At 45.9% G+C, this 19642-nt stretch overlaps 1 protein-coding gene across 3 annotated transcripts in view; it reads right to left on the bottom strand.

Moving 5' to 3' along the window:
* The window catches only part of TTC28 (tetratricopeptide repeat domain 28), a 122259-nt gene that overhangs the window by 50824 nt on the left and 51793 nt on the right, over positions 1 to 19642 (bottom strand). For all 3 annotated transcript variants that reach the window (XM_032705462.1, XM_032705464.1, XM_032705465.1), the window contains one exon: positions 503 to 650. In XM_032705462.1, the coding sequence (XP_032561353.1) occupies positions 503 to 650 (148 nt within the window). The remainder of the gene's footprint in view (positions 1 to 502; positions 651 to 19642) is intronic.

Raw genomic sequence — 19642 nt, 5'->3', positions numbered from 1 at the left:
TTCCTTCTGGAATGCTGTGTTTTGAGAGACACTAGTACCACAGAAAAGCTGCTGATGTGCTCTTCTGGGCTAACACTGACCTGGAGCATTTCAGATGCCCTGTTCCCAACAGTCAAGCACCAAAACATTGTGGGAAGTTGTTTCAGCAACAGCACAGCCAGGGCCACAGCCCCACACGCCTCTGTTTGCACGGATACTGGAGAAAGGACAAACGAGCAAGGACTCCATGGGAACTGCTATACAAACCCAGTTTATCTCCAGTGCCCCTCAAGCTGGCTATCACCATCTTGCTATCCCATTCAATCAGGATAGTTTTTGTTCCTCCTGCTGTTCTCAGCATTCTCCTGACTCAGCAGAGAAGCCGAATCTTAAAATCTTTTTCCCTTCAGGCTTGCAAGTTCTCCCATCCTCGGGCGTTGTCAGAGTCACCCACGGACTGGAACTCCGGCCTCCGATACCTCAGCAGCAGGTCACCACCCCTGAGAAACCCCCCTGTGCTTACCTCGCATGGGAGACTTCATGGCGGCCTCGACCATGCCAACCAGGAGCTGAAGGCTCTTGGGATCCTGCGCCAGCCCCGACGCAAAGGCGGCCAGCGCATCCGCATGGCGTCCCAGGTACTGCAGGGCCACGCCCTGTCGGAAGTATGCCTGCAGGAACAGAGGGAACAGGAATGCCCATCACTGACCCGTCACAAATATTCACAAATAACACAGCTGCCCTGACCTCACATGCTGGTGGACACCAGGCTACACCATCACACTCCGACTTCTGGCTACCACAGTCTGGTTTGTGGCTGCCCCCAGCATGGACCCCCTCACTTTGATCACCTTCTCAGCCTTTGAAAGGCCTCTGATCTGTTCTGGAGACCAGGGCTGGTAACTACTAGGAAGGCAAAGCTTTCCCCTTGGACTTGGCCAAATACTTTTTCTTAACTACTTATAACCGGATGCTCGTTCTCAAGACTGCCCAGCGCTGCCCCACGTGCTGGGTGCAATTTAAATACAACACACACACACACATATACACACACACCCCTGTACACAGATCCACATGCGCTTCTCAGACTGAGGCCAGACACTCATAATTCTGAACCTGTTTACAAGAGCATTTCTCTTTGTTTCTTTCTTTCCCAGGAAACCCTTTAAGGGAATGTGCAACACCCTCAAAGTAACCTGTATCTCCTCTCACCATGTATTTCTGTTTCTACACCAGCAACAACATCAACACAGAGCTGCAAAGCACTCCCAAACAGAGCTCCCACACCTCCCTACACTGGGACACAAGGAATCCACATACAAAGCAGGAACTTCAGACACATGCTCTGCTCACACACAGGGGCAAAGCCCTGGTCCAAAGGGTATCCAGGACTGCCTGGGAGCTACTGGGAAAGAGACCACAGAAACACAATCCAATATTTGCTCAAAGTACTCCGGTATTTGTAGCATACACATTTGGACACTGTGTTATATAAAGGTCTTGACTCTTCAAGCACCTTGGATGCCATTATTCAGGTTTTATCTTCATGACCAGCTAATACCTTTCTGATGTAAATTTTGACGCACTTTGGGTTCATTCAAGCCTATTTCAATAGTACAAATAAAGAAGATAAAACATTATTTGCATTTCTTTATAAGCGCTTTAAGAACAAATACTGCTCCTTGAGACTGGCTACCAGTATTGATCTCGTGGCTAAGACCCCACAACTCTCTCTCTCCATCCGTAATAGCAGAGACCTGTGCTCAAGATACATTAGGTATACATCTGTGGGAGTCTTTTTACTTAAATAGGACAAATCTCCAATTAATTTCCAAACTGGTATTTCATTAAAGCACTCAGGCACTTTCGGAATCCAATTCAGGAAGGCAGAGACTAAGGAAAATCAAAAATGATGCGAGAAATTTAGAGACATGAATATTTAATCTCTTTTCCATTAGTAAGTCTTGATTGTAGAACCCCTTTTAATAAATTTGATGAAAGCAAAATTCTTTTCATTAACCTTTAGTATAAATGTGTTCTTATTGAACCAAACAAGACACTGTACTGGAAACCCAATTCAGTGTTAATTAGATTACGAGCATGAAGCTTTAAATCAAAGAGAATACAAAGAACTAACAACATGCAGCAGCCGCCAAGCGTGAGCCCTCCCAGCAGCGAGCGGCCTGTCACCTAAATCACGCTGTACACTTTTAAGTCCTTTTTTTTTTTTTTTTGCAGAATTACCATTTAATTACTTTCTTTACTGCCTGATGACAGAGGGAGTTTGACACAGCACGCCTCTGACAGGGACCTTTCCAGCCCACAAGGCTGGTCCAGGGCAGCCATGTGCCTGTCTGATTCAGCTCTCTGGGAGAAGGGCACGGACACGCAGCTGCCAGCACAGAGCTCCATGTGTTGTGTGAGCTTCTTCAGCACCTTGTGCTTCACTGGCACATCCCAAACGCTGAGAAAGGAGAGTCCCCTGCATAGGCTCCTCTGAGCCCTGCACAGGCTCCAGGTGACAGGAGGAGACAAGACAGAGCAAGACCCACAAACGTGCAAGCTCAGTTCCGCACATTCTGAACATCCTTTATGGAAAGGGTTTTTATCCACTCCTCATATGTATTCCTGGAAACCCCCCCCGAAAAGCACTTAATTTGAATACAAACACAATATTCAAAGCCCAAAAGAAAAACCTATTAATCATAACTGAAAGGAAGATTTTGGCCCATTTTTCTCCTGCAAAAAACCCTTCCTTCCTTCCTTCCTTTCTCCTCCAGTTTCCAGCATACACAGAAGGCTCTCCACACACTGTGTTCCCCATGGACCTTTAACAAAATAAATAAAAAGCATTCACATCACCTATTTCCTCCCCAAGAGGCATTCACAAGTTAGTTTAGCATTGGAATGAAGACACTGTATCAAGGGAAAAAATCTGCAAAGAGGAAACGGTGAGAATCACCCTTTGGAAGAGGAGAGGAAAAGGGAAGGCAGGGAGCCAGCAGCTGCAGCTGAAGGAGTGAGCCAAGGAGCGGCTCCCGGTCCCAACACAGACAGAGCCTTCCCATGCTGAGTGAGCTTTAAATTTTAAATCACATTATGTGAAGATACTACAGTGCTCACTCTACAGCACCAGTTACATTAATTTTCCAGTGATGCCAAGTAAGAAAAAATTATCAATTCCTTTTAAGAAGATTAAAGCAAGGAGAGGACAATGTTTCGCTAAAGACAAGACAGGAACAGCAGGTGTTTTCTAACCCTGGTGGCTCTGCATCCTCAGTGTAATACAAACAGCTGGAACCATCTCTTTCATTTTTTCAGTCTCTGTATCACACTTTCCAGGAACAAAGCACCGTGCAAGAAGAAAGCCTCACTCTCAGCTGAAATTTGGCACTAGATGCATCTCCCTCAATGGGAAATGTTTTCTCCTATCCTTGTCTTAGCAGGACGGACACAGCTCTGCTGTTCCCATCTCCAGAGTCGCAGTGTGCCAGGGATTCCCAGCATCTGCACCCACCCCTCCGGCCCAAGCTCTGCACAGCCCATCCACTGCCCTCGGAAGGACATGGAGAGCAGGGATGCAGCTCTGCAAGCAGGAGCCTTTTGGGAAGGGAAGAGGATTAAAGGGTACAAGGCAGATCTACCAAGCTGCTGATCTCATCAAGTCCCCAATACTACGTTGGAGAGGCTGTTAGTGAGCATTCCTGCACACCTCTGGAATCAGACCCCATGCAGGCCCACACGGCCAGGGGGGCTCAGCCTGCTGCACAACCAGTCGTGCTTTCAGCAGGTTACTGATTTCGTGCAGCCAAGGGAAGGAGGAACGACAAGGGATAATTAGTGCTTTTTATCCATAATACCTTTGACAGCACTGTTGCTGTTCTGGAAGCAAAAATAAGTTATTCTAAGTAATTAACTGGTAAAATATATTTGGCACTTGAGACTTCCAAGTCAGAACACTGCCCCTGTGACAGAGGCTGCTCACACTGCTGGCCCCAGGACAGATTCCAGTGAGGTGAAGTGACATCACCCCCAGCATGGTACCCATCCGAAGGGTAACAAGTCTTCCCATTTCGTTCAGGTTTTGCCACCCTGAACTTTGCAGACTTGCCTTTTTTACCCCCTGCTTTTCAGAGCACTCCATGTTTTCATGGCTGGAACATAGTTTTTTAGTGCTTTTCTCTACCCTCAACTTAATTTTACAAAACTTGTATGAACAGGAGATGGTCCTGCCCCTCAACTAGTGGCCAGTCTGCAGCAGGGTCAGCATCTGCCTCTCCAGGCACAGCCCCTCTCTGCAATTCCAAGCACAAGTCCTATTTGTTCTGCTCAATTTACTGACCTCTGTGTCACTTCTGTACACATTACTATTTTCCATCTGTGTTTATTATAGCCCATTTAATGCAAAAGGAGAAATTCTATCTGTCCTACTAGGAGCTGCCACTGGACTGACGGCTGCAGTGTCCAGGCAACACAAACATGCTTATTCATTTTTTGATCCTAACCATCTGAGATCCCACCTAGATAACTGTCTGGACCCTGAGTATTAGATTTTCCTGTGGAACCTGAAACAGGATTAAAATGCAAATGCCATCACTGAATGGCCAATATCAGGAGGGGTCCTGAAATTTTTATTAACTCTTCTTATATTAATATGCAAGAACTGTTTTAGGCAACAGTAATTGGCTCATAATTAATAAAAAACATCCAATGAAGATAAAAATACAGTATAAAGTGAGCATGTAAGAATACAAATGGGACCTCTAAGTTCCCCGAGATTTTACTAACTAAACCCAAGCTGAGTAAAGGAAAACAAGACAACTCAATGTTTTGCTTACTGGAACATACTTTTAATTTTTTGGATCCGGGATCTAGGCAAATACTTCTGTACTGGTATCTGTGGTAGCCTCTGGTATTCATGCTCATACATTGGATTCATACTATTTTTCCCAGCAGAATCCATGGCAATAAAGCATTTTGATCCTTAGTGCATCTCATATGCAATGCTTTCAAGAGTGGGAGGGAAGCAGCAGCCACGGGAGTTCAGTCCTGTCTTACCACAGGCACTTGTCAGTCTGAAACATGAGCTCATGTTTCCGGAATATGATTTAACTTAGTAGCCCATACTACAGTCTTTACTGGGCAGATGGTATGTTTTATAAATATTTAAAACCAGCCAGGACTGGGGAATTACCTCACACATGGGGGCCCTTCTGAGAGTGCATGGTCACCCGGTTGACTCAGGACACATGGACAGCTCAGCAGAAATCTGGGAGCCCCAACTCTCTGAAGCAGAGGCACCCTCTCAAGGGTCATATGTGCAGCAGACATTTGCATGACTGATCCTCTGCACTTCCAGTCGAGGTCTGGCCCACAAGGAACAGAGACTATGCTGCCTTTGGGATGTTCCCCCCGGCCACCCAGGGGCTCCTGTGCCTCCCCCTGCACACCCACCCCCGTTTCCACAGGAGTCCTGCTGCCATCACAGGCCAACTCGTGTTACCCTCCTGCCAGGGCTCACCTGGTTCCTCTGCCACCAAACTTCCCACCACAGACTCACGGACATGGCGCAGTGCTGGCCAACATCAACTGGATAACAGAGACAGAGGAACAAAACTGGAACAGCATCAGAAGAACTTGGAGCAGAAAATTACTGTCAAACAAACATGGAAAACTTGAAAATAACTCCTCGGTCTTAGACAAAAGCTCCCATTGTACACAGGGGAGGAAATTCAAACCACCTTCATACTGCTGTCATCTTCAGACCCTGGACAGCTGGCCATCGGGGCAGGAAAGGCAAACACACAGAAAAACCTCTTCCATAATGCTCTCTTGGTCTGCCAGATCAGGAGACGATGCCAGAAACAGCAGGAATAACCTATGATGCATTTAATCATGCTGTTCTGAGTCTGCAGAACACCTCTTGGGCAGCCAGACCCACTGCCCCTCGTGGCCGCCCACGCCAGCTGGGCCCGCGGCCGACCAGTGCCATGTAATCAACCAACAGAAGGAAGGGAATGTGGGAACAGCTGCCACAGCTTCTCGGGGCCAAGCACCAGGTTGAATCTGTCCTCTCCTCTTGTAACTGCTTTATAGCCAAATTTTAGAGAAAAATACGGACAAATCTCTGCTGTGGGATTTCAGGAATGTGAGGAGAGGGAAGAATGTGCTTTAATTCAGAACACATGCAGCACATGCATAAATACTGCTGCTGGCCACACGAGCTGAATTCCCGCTTTCCCGAAGTTAAAGCTGTGCTCCAGGTAACACTTTTCCTTCACAGTCCTACACCTGGCTGGCACCTGAACCACCACTGTCAGCCTGCCCTGCAGAATCAGCATAACAGATTTGTTGTCTCTGCACCCTTGTTTCTTTATCTTCTACCTGTTTCCAAGGTGCCCCTTTACAGGTGGAGAAAGACGGAAATTACTACTTGAAAATGGAAATTTCCTCTAAGCCCCGACTGAGCCTATAGAGAAAAACAGGAGGGATGTGTGTTTGTGTAAAGTATCTTGCTTTGTTTTATCCAAAGAGCATTTAATCATTCTTATTAATTGTTCTTCCACTACGTGCCAGTGGGATTCTGTGCACAGATCACCTACCCACCTGAAACAAATGGAACTGAGTCGGTAAACAGAGAGACAAACCCTTGCTTACTCAGTTGAAGTTAACAGTTCAGCTTTTCACAGAGCTTATCCCTGTTCTATTCTCATCCACTTTATGCTCACTCTAGAAACAGCAGCTACATCCTGGATCCCTTCTTCAGAAAACATCCTTCTCCTTCCCTAACAGCACATGCCAGCAGACAACCTTTCTGTCTTTATGAGCTACAACTCTTAAGCCTTATTTAACAGCAAGAACGCGTCAGGAGCAGAGGAAAATGCTCTAGAGGAGTAACAACCAACCTTTCAGTGCCCAAGTAGAGCACAAGGAAGGCAGAACCAGCCTCTCGTGTTCTAAGGCCAACATTGCAGCATCTGCTACAGTTCATCCACAAGTCAACGGGGACAGAGTTTGGCACAATTTCTGGCCAAACAACTTCTTTCAGAAATTGCAGAAAAAAAGACACCTTTCACCATGCTCAGAAGTACCATGATTTAAATTGTAAATTTAATACTTTTCTCCAAATCCAGGCACTCTTCCTCCATCCCGAAGACTGTACCGTCTTGGCTTCACTCTCCATCTTGCACTTTTCAATTATCCACGGCACCTCGGCCTGTTTTCAGATGCTGTTTGATTGCTGCCAACCTGAAAAGCATTTAGGGTTGTTTTGGAAACACTCTTGTCCCCACTGAAGGACATCAAGATACAGAAGAGATCATTTAACAACCTTCTGACGACCATGGCTTACTTTACCAAGTGACTCAAAACCGCCGTAACTGCTGAAAGTCAGATAAACTTTGATCAGCATCAGATGCAGATGTTGATTTGTGTGTCACAAATGCATTGCAGTATTTTAAACAGGCATTTCAGCATTTTAGTGCACACAGTTTTCCCAACACAGAAGACAAACTCCACTGGAGCAACAGCTCTGCATACAACCAAATGTTCATAGACATGGAACGCACCCCAAGAGCCTCCAGAACCGTGCTGGGCTTTGTAGAAAAAAAAACCCTGAAGCCACTTCCCTAGCACACATCTCCATGGGCCCTGCAGACTGCCACGATCTTGAGCTACATCCCAGTGTAACCAGTGAAGAAGAAAAAAAATCTGAGCAGTACAATCTCCAGGAGAGTAAAGCAGAAGACAAAAGTAAGATGAAATACACAGTAGTTATGGCACAGGATAACTGTGGCTGCAGTGTACCTGGAGAAGCACCTGGTGCTCAGCAGGGACCGTGACAGAGAAGGCCAGCACACACCCACTGCAGACACAGCTCCTGCCTCTTGGCTCATCATCTCCCAGTACCCAGCCAGCACTGCCTGCCAAGGACAGAGTTGATGATGGGGAAAAGGGGAAAAATCGAATTTGTAGAAGTACTAAACATACAAATCTCTTTGGCCAAGGTGAACGTGGGAAAAATTCTTCAGCAGGGGCGTCCCATTTAGCAAATTCTGCCAGATCATTACTCTTGCAATGCAAAGGGGAGAAACATCAACACCATGTTTCCTAACAATGACTCGCCTCCTTTATCACAGATCTCTGAACCACCAAGTAATTTAGTAGTTGCTATGGAAACTGCTAGTTTTATTGAACAGCCCTGAAAGGGTCAAGAGGTACCATCAAACTGGCCAATTGTAAATTATTTCTCTGCTAAACATCTGCTTTATTTTAGTTGCCCCACCACTTCGTTTTGTTGTTAGAATAGTATTTGGATGAACTCCAGAATAGGTGTCATTCTTCAGTGGGGCTGCAACAGCCAAGTCCAAAAATAGCAATTTTCATGCTCTAATACACTGTAAAATCCTTCATACAGAGGAGCCACACTGAGGGCAGAATAGCTAAGGACTGGGGACTCTTCCTCTGCGCACACATCAGCACTGATCTGAGGCAGTAGGAACCAGCACAAAGAGCTGGTTTTCACCGTGATTCCCGGGGGTTTCACACTGCTGCTTGCACCAGCCACAAGATGAACACCAGACTGATCCACTTATGCCTTTGTAGAAGGGACAGAGCAGCAGGAGAAGAGCACCCAGCTCTTCTCACAGAGCACCCAGCCCTCCTCAGCTTCACAGTCTCAAAACAGGACAATCTCCCTCGCCAGCAAGGGTCTGAGCTTTAGGAACACAGAAAACATTGCATTGCCTGCATCAGGCTAACAGAAAACAACGTAATCTACCCTCCTTTGTTCATCACACAGAAAACGACACCTGAGATTCCAAACGCTACTTAGCAGCTTCCATTCCTACAAGCCAGGAGAACAGCAGGAGTACTGGCTACACTTCCAACTTTATTATAGGAACTCACTGGATTTGTTTCACTCCCACAAAAGTGCCAAATTCCTTACTATCCCCACTTATTGCATGTATGTCTATTGTAAACCCAAAAGCACCAGCAAAAACCAGAGAGCACTGGGAGTAAGGTTTCCTCTGTGGAGGAATGAGCAGCTCCTCTGTGCAGAGGTACTCTCTGCATCTCTTCCACAGAGAGAAAGCTGCCCTAGGCAGCATCACCTGGAAATCTTTATTCCAACATCTTCAACCTTTAAGTTACAACTGTACTTAATTCAAATAACTGGAATGGGCAGGAGAGAACGTTTTATTACAGAACATACCTGAGTTTAAGAGGCTGCATGCTTTCTAATGACAACCATGCCTCAGTTCTTTGCCCACAGCAAGCCAGTAAAGGGCAGGCTCTGTTCCCTCCCCAAGCGTTCTCTCTGTTCCTCTTTTGGCTGAAAGTGGTGACAAAGAAAGCAAAAGCTGTGTCTGTGTAGAGAAGTTCTGGTCTTTCTCACATATCCTGTGAACTCCATTACTTGTGTCCTGGCTTGGAAGAAAATATTCTAAGTTCTGAAGTATTTGGCATGTCTTGGTATGGAGACTCCAGCCTGATTCAGACTTTCCATCCCCAGGAACCCCAGGAGAAATGAAGACATTTCTCTGTACATCCACAAGAAAATTTCTCCTTCATCGGGTGATGAGTTCATAAGTACTAATTTTGGTTCTCTTTTCTAAAATTATCTACTACAGACTAAAACTTCCCCACACTGGAACACAGCAGATACCTGAGCACTGCTCTGTTGTGACACACTCAGCAGAAGGGCCTCTCATGATGCTGGGTGCTTGCCTGCCTGCAGAGCTCAAGTCTGGACTCCCGAGAAAGTTATCAAGGCTGTACGGAAATTGCAAATCATGCAAGTACAGCTACAGAGACACCAAAACAAAAGAGGAATGTCGATGTGTCACAGTTCCTTCCAGCTAAGAGGAACCCATTACATCTGGACTCTGATCCAGGCAGGTGTCAGGTGGCAGAAAAGCTTCCCTATGTACAAATAGGAGGGGACATGCTCAGCCAAGAGAGGCCTTGCAGTGTTTGGGAACGCTGCAGGACAAAGCTGAGCACTGCCCTGCCCCAGGACCACGGCTGAGACAGAGGACAGCACAGAGGACAGTACGTCCCAGTTTACTGGAGCTGCTTAGCAGCAGAATCATTTGGAGTGTTAATTCTCTCCCGACTAACAGACACGGTAACTACCCATACAAAACCAACAGCGTGAGGGTTCCTCAGCTCTGAGGGTCTGTTTGTCATTCCACAACACAACACCCTGTGGTGGTGGCTGCTGTGCCTCCAGCTCTGCTCCAGCCGGGAGCCCCCCAGCACAGGCAGAACCCTGAGCACAAGGCACACACCACTGGCACAGAACTCCTCAGCTGTGCTCCCAAGGACAGACCCTTCCTTAACTGCTTTTTGCAGCTTCCTCTTCCGCTGGACTCTCTTTAGGCATTTCCAAGAGGATGTTCTGACAACCAGGTCATTGCTGTCCCACTGCAGCACTCGTGCAGGATAAACACAGCCACAGTGAAAACTGTGTCTCTAGGGAAGGAGAAAGTTCATAATAATTACAGTTTACTAAGAAATCTCCACCAATACAGATGGCCACAGTCTCTTCCCTGTCTGTGAACTATACAAATTTGAACAACCTTGGGCGAGAGGTTTAAATACAGTGAGCAGGAAAATTTCCTCCACAAGGTACCACGAGAGAGCAGGAGAACAAAGAGCAGAAAGCACTGCCTGCTGCTTGCCACCAGCCTGCAGCCCCATCAGGGTGCCAGGAGGGGAACAAGCAGGCTTAGTGAATAATTGAAGACACGGAGATGAAATCTCAGAACGTCAAACACATAATAACAGTTTTGTAGTTTTCATCACGAAGTCTCTGAATTCCCAAATAAGACACACTGAATAATTTATCCCTGTGTCAGTACTGGGTCATCAGCTGTTCACCCAAAGCTAATGATGGTCCAGAACACTTCAAGACACTTGAATGGGTCTGAACAGACTAATGAGCAGGGTCCAGAGGGAAGAGGTGACGAAAACTCAGCCCACTCACCCTTGCCAACACTAAGTTCAGATAAAAGCATGTCGACCCCCTTAGTCATGCCCTGTGCATGAGGCCCCACAGGCTATGCACCTGCTTCAGTGCAGCTCAGCATCACCTCTCCTGGGTGCTGCTCCTCAGCACAAAAGAGCTGGGAGCTCTGTCTGCTGCCTGCTGTCACGTCCCTGACCCTGTCCTGCCATCACATGTTGCCATGAGCCGTATCCATATCTGGCAGCACAAACCCTTCACAGCTCCCGGGGCAGGCACGGCCCAACAGACCTGCTGCAGGGCACAACTGCGAGAGCATGCTCATGCAGGCACTTGGATCAGAATTCCACAGCAGCTTCCCCGTTCTTTTGCAGCTGCCTGGAGCACAGTGTTTGCATCACTGGCAACAAGGCATACTCCACTGGCTCATGCATATTCTTCCCAGCATCCACAATGCCCAGCAGCAGAACAACTGTTCCTGTCCACGCTATCTTGAAGTCCCCCCCTCACAGCTCTGTGGCACTAAATACCACTCGCTCACCAGACCAGGCAATGAACACTGCACAGCCTTTGTCCAACCATCATTAGGAACTTGCCAGGTAGTTATGTGCACTCAGATTTAACAGCTGATTTTATGGGTTATTTTTTAGTGGGGGGGTTTTTTCCACATTTTTCAGATTTTTAGCTGGGCAGGCACACGTGCAGCAATCCATACCCAGCCTGTTTAATCGATAACTGTATGGCAGCAGGTACAAATCATTGCATTTCCAAGAGAAATTTCACAATTGCCACACCCAACCACCCATGATGGGATCAAAGAGCACAGCTCAATCTGTCCGTGAAATCTGCTTTCCTATAAATCTGCTTTAGATAATATGAACACACAGGCGCCTCACACACAACAAAGCTTGAAGGATTTAAGTCAATTCTCAACCACCAAAGGCTTACCCACATATTAACATCCTGAAGCAGCCCTCATCAATACTGACTGACCTAGTGGCATGAGTAATTACCTCCTAGTTCATCCTTTAAATGACAGAGGAATCCTTCCCAGCTGAGCTATTCCCCTGAGCATCTTCCCGGGAAGAAAGAGCAGCATTCAAAAGCAGAGCTGCACGCCTGTAGCTTTCCCAGAGGAAAAGGCAAGCAGTCACCAAGGAATTCCCCTTTCTGTCTATACTGACAGGAGTTTTGTAACGTATCAGACTATTTGAGGGGAAAAAAATAAACGTAATACAACTACACTTGCACATATTCTGTTGGCTTTCATGACAATAAATGTTTTCCATTGTTTCTCTTAAAAATCTCTTTCATTTAAATGAAAAAGTCTAGAGTAAATTGCAGTGAATTTCCTGAGATATTATTTATGCCCATTCATTTATAAGATACAAAAAAATTTTCCCTCCAAGATCTCCTGGTCTGCTCTGTTAACTGATCATCGCTGATTCCACATGTTTTTCAGGAGAAGCTCCTTTTCTTTCTCCAAACCTTCAGGATGCTCCCCCAGACCCTGCACACCGCTCAGCTCTGCCATCCAGTGCCAAAGGGCCCTGCCAGACCCTCTGGTCACACTGCAGAGCATTCCCACTCTGTGCAGGACTCGCTCGCAGCAATCATAAATGCCTAGGTGCTAAAAAGGGAAGAGAAATGTTTTACAAAGAAATGAAAAGTGAGAATTAAAAGCCTGGAAAGAACTGGTCATTTAAATGACAATGTGTCAGACAAAGGTAAAAGACAAGAAACGAAGAAATCAAATTCACTTAAGTGAGCACGTGTGTGCATTCATGCATATGCAACAGAAAAAAGACAGCCAGCCCCAGATCAATCATGCTAATATCATATGAACATCAGAAAATGCAGCTCGGAGTTAGTGAGTGTCCAGCAGGACAGAAACAGAGACATAAGGAAAGGTACAACTGCCACAACTGCACCAGTGTTACTATGGCCCTGCACTGTCCTGCAGCAGCTTTTTCTGCAGATCAGTTAAGGAGTCTCTCATTTAATTCTTGCATAATAAAGTGAAAAACAAGATCATCATCCTCTACGTCTTTGTTAACACTTCAGTAAATAATTCCAAGCTTTTCTCTCACTACATGGCAATCTTTCAAGGCATCTGTTCTTTCTCATCACACATCATCAGATGTACTTCCAATCAGGGTGCCACAGGTCAAGGAGGACATCACTGTACAAGATCACAACCTTTGCACTGGGTCCAACAAAAGGTCCCTGCAGACCTGCAGGTGATTCTGGCCACAGCCAGCCTGGATCCCATGCGAGGAGCAGGGCAGGCATGCAGTGACTGTCCTCAAAGCCCTTCCCCACATTCCCACCTATTTGTGACTCAGTACAACCTAGAAATGAGAACATGCACTACTTGACTACTTTCATGTATTTTTAACGCTTTTTGAAGCTATAATGCTGTAGTTTCCTCTGTGGCACAGCAGCCCACACCTGCACGCTACCACGGCTGCTGGAGGTAAAGGATGCACCAGCGCTGCCCAGGAACCCAAGGGAGACTGGAACCAAGAATTTCTCCAAGACAAGAAGTGCCTCAAACAGAGGCACAGCAAGACCAAGCCTCAGCAGCTGGACCCATCTCTGTCCCATCAGGCACATGGATCTTGCAAGTGGGGGCTCAGAGCCCAGCCAGTGTAAGCACAGTGATGTGCTCACCTGACAGCAATGCTGGGCCTCGAAGACAAATGACTCAAGGGGATCCTGGCCAAGTCACTTCTCTCTGTGCTCCAGCTGCACAGACTTGCAGAGCAGGACACCTCATTTCTTTGCATGGAATGAGAGACCCATGTATGAGGAAATGCTCCAAGTGCTGTTAGGCAGGACACAGGAATCTCACCACAGCCCACGGTTTTGAGTGGGAGAGTCCTGCAAAGCTCCATTCTTCATTTAACCAGGCAACAAATAGGTGAAAGTTAAAAACTCTTCTCTTGAAAAATGAAACAACTAGGAAGTGCCTTTTTCTGGGAACAAGCTGCTTCCACGGCAGCATGACAGAGGTTATTTTGAACTTATTACTTTGACTGGATTCAGCTGTAAGTAATTAAATTTAGTCATAGAAATCAGACCTATAAATGGAACCTACAAAAGCAATTACCAGAGCTTCCACTGCATCAGGAAGCAACGGCAACTCTGTTTGATGTAAACTGAAAGAAACAACATTTATACTGCACGAGAAGTCACAGTAACACAGTCCCCTTGTAGAGATTTGCTTTGAAAATTCCAGTTTTCAGTGAAGAGAGTCACGAGTTATAAATTCCAGCCATGCTCTCTGCTCCTTCCACTTTAACAACCTCACAAGCAAAAAAGACAATCATATCACACAATTTGAAGGGACTATTTTGGCTTCTGTTCTGTCCTCAGAAACCAGACGAAAGAGGAGCGAATTAAACATGCAAGAGATGGGGTGACTAAGCACCAAGATTTTTTAAAAAATACATTCTGATATCTTATTTTGGTCTGTTTAGAAGCTAGACTATGCAGAATCTGATGGACCTGTGAACCCAGCAGGTCTCTCTCAGCCCAGTTCCTGAGTACACACATTTTCACTCCTCAAACCACTGCTGTACAAGTGGATTGACCAGGCAAAGCTTGTGGAATTGTGCATTCCTGAATAGACTGGTGGAGAAGTGCAGCCTGACAAAGTTTGCTGAGGACACCAAACTGAAGGGAGAGCCACACTGCAGGAAGACTTGGATAGGCTGGAAGAGCAGGCAAACAAGAACCCTGCAAAGTTCAACAAGGACAAATGTTAAGTCTTGCACCTGGGAAAACAGAATCCAGGTGTGCAGCATCAGCTGGAATCGACCCAGCTAGGGCCCCTTCTGTGGGAAGAGATCTGGTGGACACCAAGCTCAGTGTGAGTGACCACTGTGCTGCTGCAGCAGAGAGAAGATGGAGACTCCCTTTTTACAAGAAGTCACTTGGAAAAGATGAGGGTTAATGGGTACAACTCCAATTCAGCCAAAGGAATAATCTCCCTGGGGAAGTGGTGGATTCTTCAGTGTTGGATACTTTCAAGATTCGCTGGACTGGGTGCTGGGGCATCTTGTCTAGAGCGTACTTTTGCCAAGAAAGGCCAGACCTTAGATGATCCTTGAGGTCTCTTCCAACCTGGTGATTCTGATTTGACCAGTAATAAACTAATTTCCCCAAGCTGAGTCTGTTTTGCCTATGACAGTAACTGCTGAGTGGTCTCTCCCTGTCTTTAATTCAAGCCATGAGCTTTTCACTGTATTTTCTCTTCCCTGTCCAGCTGAGGAGTGATACGAGCAGCTTTGGTGGGCACCTGGCCTCCAGCCAGGGTCAACCCAGTACGTAACCATAAATAAGCTCTGGCATTTCCTATTACATGAAGGGCTGTTTGACCCAGCAGCCTTCAGGTTTTACACATTCAGTTTGTTTTCAATTCCCTCCTATCAATCCCTCCAGCCTTCCACTCTTTAAAGACTCAGACTTTAGGCCCATCACACTTTGTAGCACACCCAGCATGGACTGTGGAATCAGAGCTGATCAAGTAACAAAACAGGATGTTCCTTTGGCATAGTATCTATAAACTTTTGCTTGCTGCCTCTTCCCTGACAGAGGAAACTCCAGGCTTCAGTGTGCATTACGTACATCACACAGATAAACAAAAAACCAGAGGACAGAAATGGCAGCTATTTCCCCCTGCCTGGAAGCCAGTATGAGGTCCTTGTGTGGCCGCTCACCAGGGGGGCAGAGTGCTCAGCTGCAGGCAGCAAGTGGTTGTGTTTTCTGGTCTGTAAGCTGGAGAAAACCTGAACAGGACCCAGCCCAGAGCAGCAGTGCCACCAGCACACACAGCACCGAGCACCTCCTGCCCCGCACAGCGCAGGGACAGCCAGCCCAGACCCACCGTCTGCCCACCGCATCTCCTTGGCCCCCCCATTTTCTATCTTCCTGCACATACTGAAGTGCAGCACTGACTAGTGCAGGAGAAACAGCTGAATTGTGCTCTCCCTTGTCAAGAAGATGAAGATCCTGCATGTTGCTGGAAGTAAAATCCGCCACATGCTCATCGAATTTGAATCCCCATCTGGAATTGCAATCCAGGGACTCAGGTAGCAAAAGGTCATCACAGTAAACTCCTCTGTGCTCAGGTATCAGCATCGCTGTCAATATTGCAATGCTCTCCTTCATGGTACTGGCAAGGATAACAACCTACTCTTTGTCACAATTCCTTTTACTTTACAGAGGAAAGCAGAAACAACAGTTTGTTAGCAAGTATGACACAATTAACAGAGTAGTAAAGATCAGAACCACTGCACCTTGTAAAATCTTTGCCTGGTTATAAAGAGTTCTAAAGAGTTCTTTGACTATTAATGACATTGTGCAATGAGGTCTGCAGCAGCTTGGCAGCATTAGCAATGATTCACTGCCACAAGGCACTTCTCAACCAACGTATTCAAAAATCACAATTCTGAAAGCTTTTCCTGGTCAATCCCTGGCCATAAAAATAAGAGGAAGACACAGGATCCACAAGGAATGGAAAAAGATCCCCGCAGACTGAAAATAATATTACATATAAACATGTTATAGGGCTATCAGATGTTCTAATTTTTTCTGTAACACAAATATTTTAATCATCATTTGAAAAGGAATGTGCTAGAACCATCCCTTACTGGGACTGAATGCACAGATTCTGCACATGTTTATGCTGCTATAGAAAAACTGCAAACAGACAGCCAAGCTCTGAAAAGCAGCCATGTGACAGTTCTCACACAAGAGAGTCCACAATCAAAAAATAAGTCAAACATACATCAGTAGATCAGGAAGTCCTCTAGCAGTCTCTTAAGGAAAAGTACTTTGAGCCTGAAGTCTCTTAAGCCTACCTAGGGCAAACCTTTTTGAGGACCACCTTGGTATTTGCATTCTGACATTGTGTTATAAGTCTCTCCATAATAAAAAACCCAAACAAAAATAAACAAACATTTTAAAACAAACACACAAACACTTTTGACATAAAACATGAAAAACTTCCTGTCTGGGAAATCCTGTCCCCACGAGAAGACTGCCTGCTTGTCAGCCAACCATCAGCTGCTGTCCTACACTGACACTGGGAACCACCACTTCAGACTTCTCACACCAGATCCCTCCTTTGAGGAAAGCAGCACATCAATCAATGATGTTGACATATAATTCTGTGACTGTGTATTTCATGTACAACTGTGAGATTTGCTATAGCAGTCCAGGGGAAAAGCAGCCAACAGGCACCACATCCCCAACAAGAACATCTGCTCCATACCCGGCAGCCCCAACTGCAGGCAATTCTCATGCTACACACAGCACCTTCCCCCTGTCACCTCTCATCTATCCTAGGTGGGGATGCAGTAGTTAGAGATCCAGGGAGAGGTAAATGTTTGTTCCTTCAGTAATACAGTCCCCTTTAAAAAAATAAAAAAGTAATTCAGCAGGGTCTGAGGGTTTCAATTTCAATCATCCCCCCCTTTGCCCTTTCACGTGACTGTTCCCAAAGGAAATCCTGCTTCAAGGCATCGCTACTTCAGGCACCTGAGTCAATAAGCCTCTGCTCTGAAAACACAATACCAAGGGAATATGTAATCCCACTGCTTTTAAAGACACACATCTCTATCCTACACATATACACTGATCCTCTCTTTTGCACTCACTCCTTACTTCGCCACCTACATGTCCCCTCACATCAGGCACGTACAGGACCTGCATCATCATCCCTCAGCTCCTCCTGGCTCGTGCCAGACCCCACACAGCTAAGCACAGGCTCCAAGGACAGGGAAAGAGCTGGCCCAGGCCACAGGGTATCACCTCAAACAGGTCATTTATTATTGCCAGGTAGACGGGAAAAAATAGAGCACTATGACAGTTTATACTGGCAAAGATATGCTAGACAATGCAAAATGTTGGCTTTAAATTAACAACAAAGTAGGAAATGCAGTTGGTGATGACAACAATCTTGCTCCCAGGCTTTGGTACTATAAGCAGGTGAGAAAGAAAACTTTCAAGCCAGCCCAAAACACCCCATACAGCCACCACTTCAGTTAAAATAGATTTTTAGCTTGAAGGCAAAGATTCAGCAGGAACTTAAGTCTGGAATTTCCAAAATATGTTTTGCATTTATTAAGATATTATTAACATCAGTAGAGAAGATAACCAGTCAGCTCATATAGCAGCACAGATTCACCTAGAGGTTGTTAAGAATGCAATTTGTTTGGGAGAGCTATGAATGTAGCTGCCATGAGACACAGAGCATGGACACCTGGCAGAAGGTATAAAAGCAGTGCCCTGGAAATATCATCTAAAATATCTAATATCTAATTCCTGCAATTGCTAGTTCTGGAACTAAGGTCCTAAATCCCATTTTAACATCTCGGTTTCAGTCCAAACCGCTGAACCAAAGCAACACAGCTGCTAACCCTGTGAGTATTCATCTTCTGAAATCCCAGGTATCTGCAGGACACATGGCACAGAGAGGTGATCTCTGTCAGCCTGATCTTTTTAATCCTGATGGAAAAGCTAGGACAGGCCTTTTTCTGAAAATGCCCTACTCACTGCTCTTGTTCAGACAATCCCACCCAAGCTGGATGGATGTTGCAGATGCAGCCACGGAGGCCACAGGTACATACAACCAGAGAGTAATTTCTGTGCCAATCTTGGCTTTAAATTCCTACCTCTATATGGAATGTTTTATGTGTATTCATCAGTAAATTAAAAAGCAGTAGTTTAAGTCACTGGATTTATAGCAAGAGACAACTAAACACTTTAACTTATTGTTGGGAAATTTTCCTGTTTAACAGCTGTTTGTCCCTTGCTAATGTAATCCCATTCCCCCCATCATCCCACCCTGAATAATCTCTCTCTGACCCGTCCCTGTTTATATACATTCCATAATCACAGACTTTCATGTTCCTCACTCAGTCAGTTATCCAAATGATACAAATTCAGCCCCTTTGATCTTTCCTCATACATCAGTCCCTCCAGGCCCCTAATCACTTTTTTCACTCTTCTCTGAACTCCCTCCAGTAATGATGTGATTCTAATCCTCTGAAAGGAGAGGCTTTTGGCTCCAGTTCTTCAAACAGATGAGAGTAAGCTAATTCAGAGAGCCTCCACAAGCTTCATGCACAGCACTGTCACCAGCCACCATGCATTAGACCATGACACTGAAACAAAGATGGAATTGTCTTGTGAACAGTAGAGAGCCAGAAGCTGGAAGGAAACACAATGAAAATTAAAACAGTGAATTGATCAGTGTTTTATAGTCACCAGGACTTTAGGAGAGGGGTACAGTTGTCTGCCAGATGCTCTGAAGAAGCCAGGGTGACCATCCCAAGCTCTAACAGAACTGCAGGTCCTGTAGCATCTTCATGATAAATAAATACCCCAGGAAAACGGTGCACAAAGCAAGCCCTGGGGCTCTGCCCACAGCCTGAGAGCTGTTTTGCAGTTACCACAGGCCACCCTGCAGCAGCTGCAAGTGATATGAACCCTGCTTATACTGATCCAGTGCCTGGCAGCTCACCAGAGGAGGACACACTATTCACACCTCCACCAAAGGCCCTGGCCAGCGTAAGGGCCTCCAGAGGGTACATAGGACCTGTCAGTGCAATCATTCAGGTCCAGTTTTGAAAAATTTCCAAATTGAACTACAACAAATTAACTCTAATTTGACCCTTTAAATTC

This window comes from Chiroxiphia lanceolata, chromosome 18 (assembly GCF_009829145.1).
Source record: "Chiroxiphia lanceolata isolate bChiLan1 chromosome 18, bChiLan1.pri, whole genome shotgun sequence".
Lineage (NCBI taxonomy): Eukaryota > Metazoa > Chordata > Aves > Passeriformes > Pipridae > Chiroxiphia > Chiroxiphia lanceolata.
Note: the sequence above shows the minus strand (reverse complement) of the source record. Positions and strands in the feature narration are given on the sequence as shown.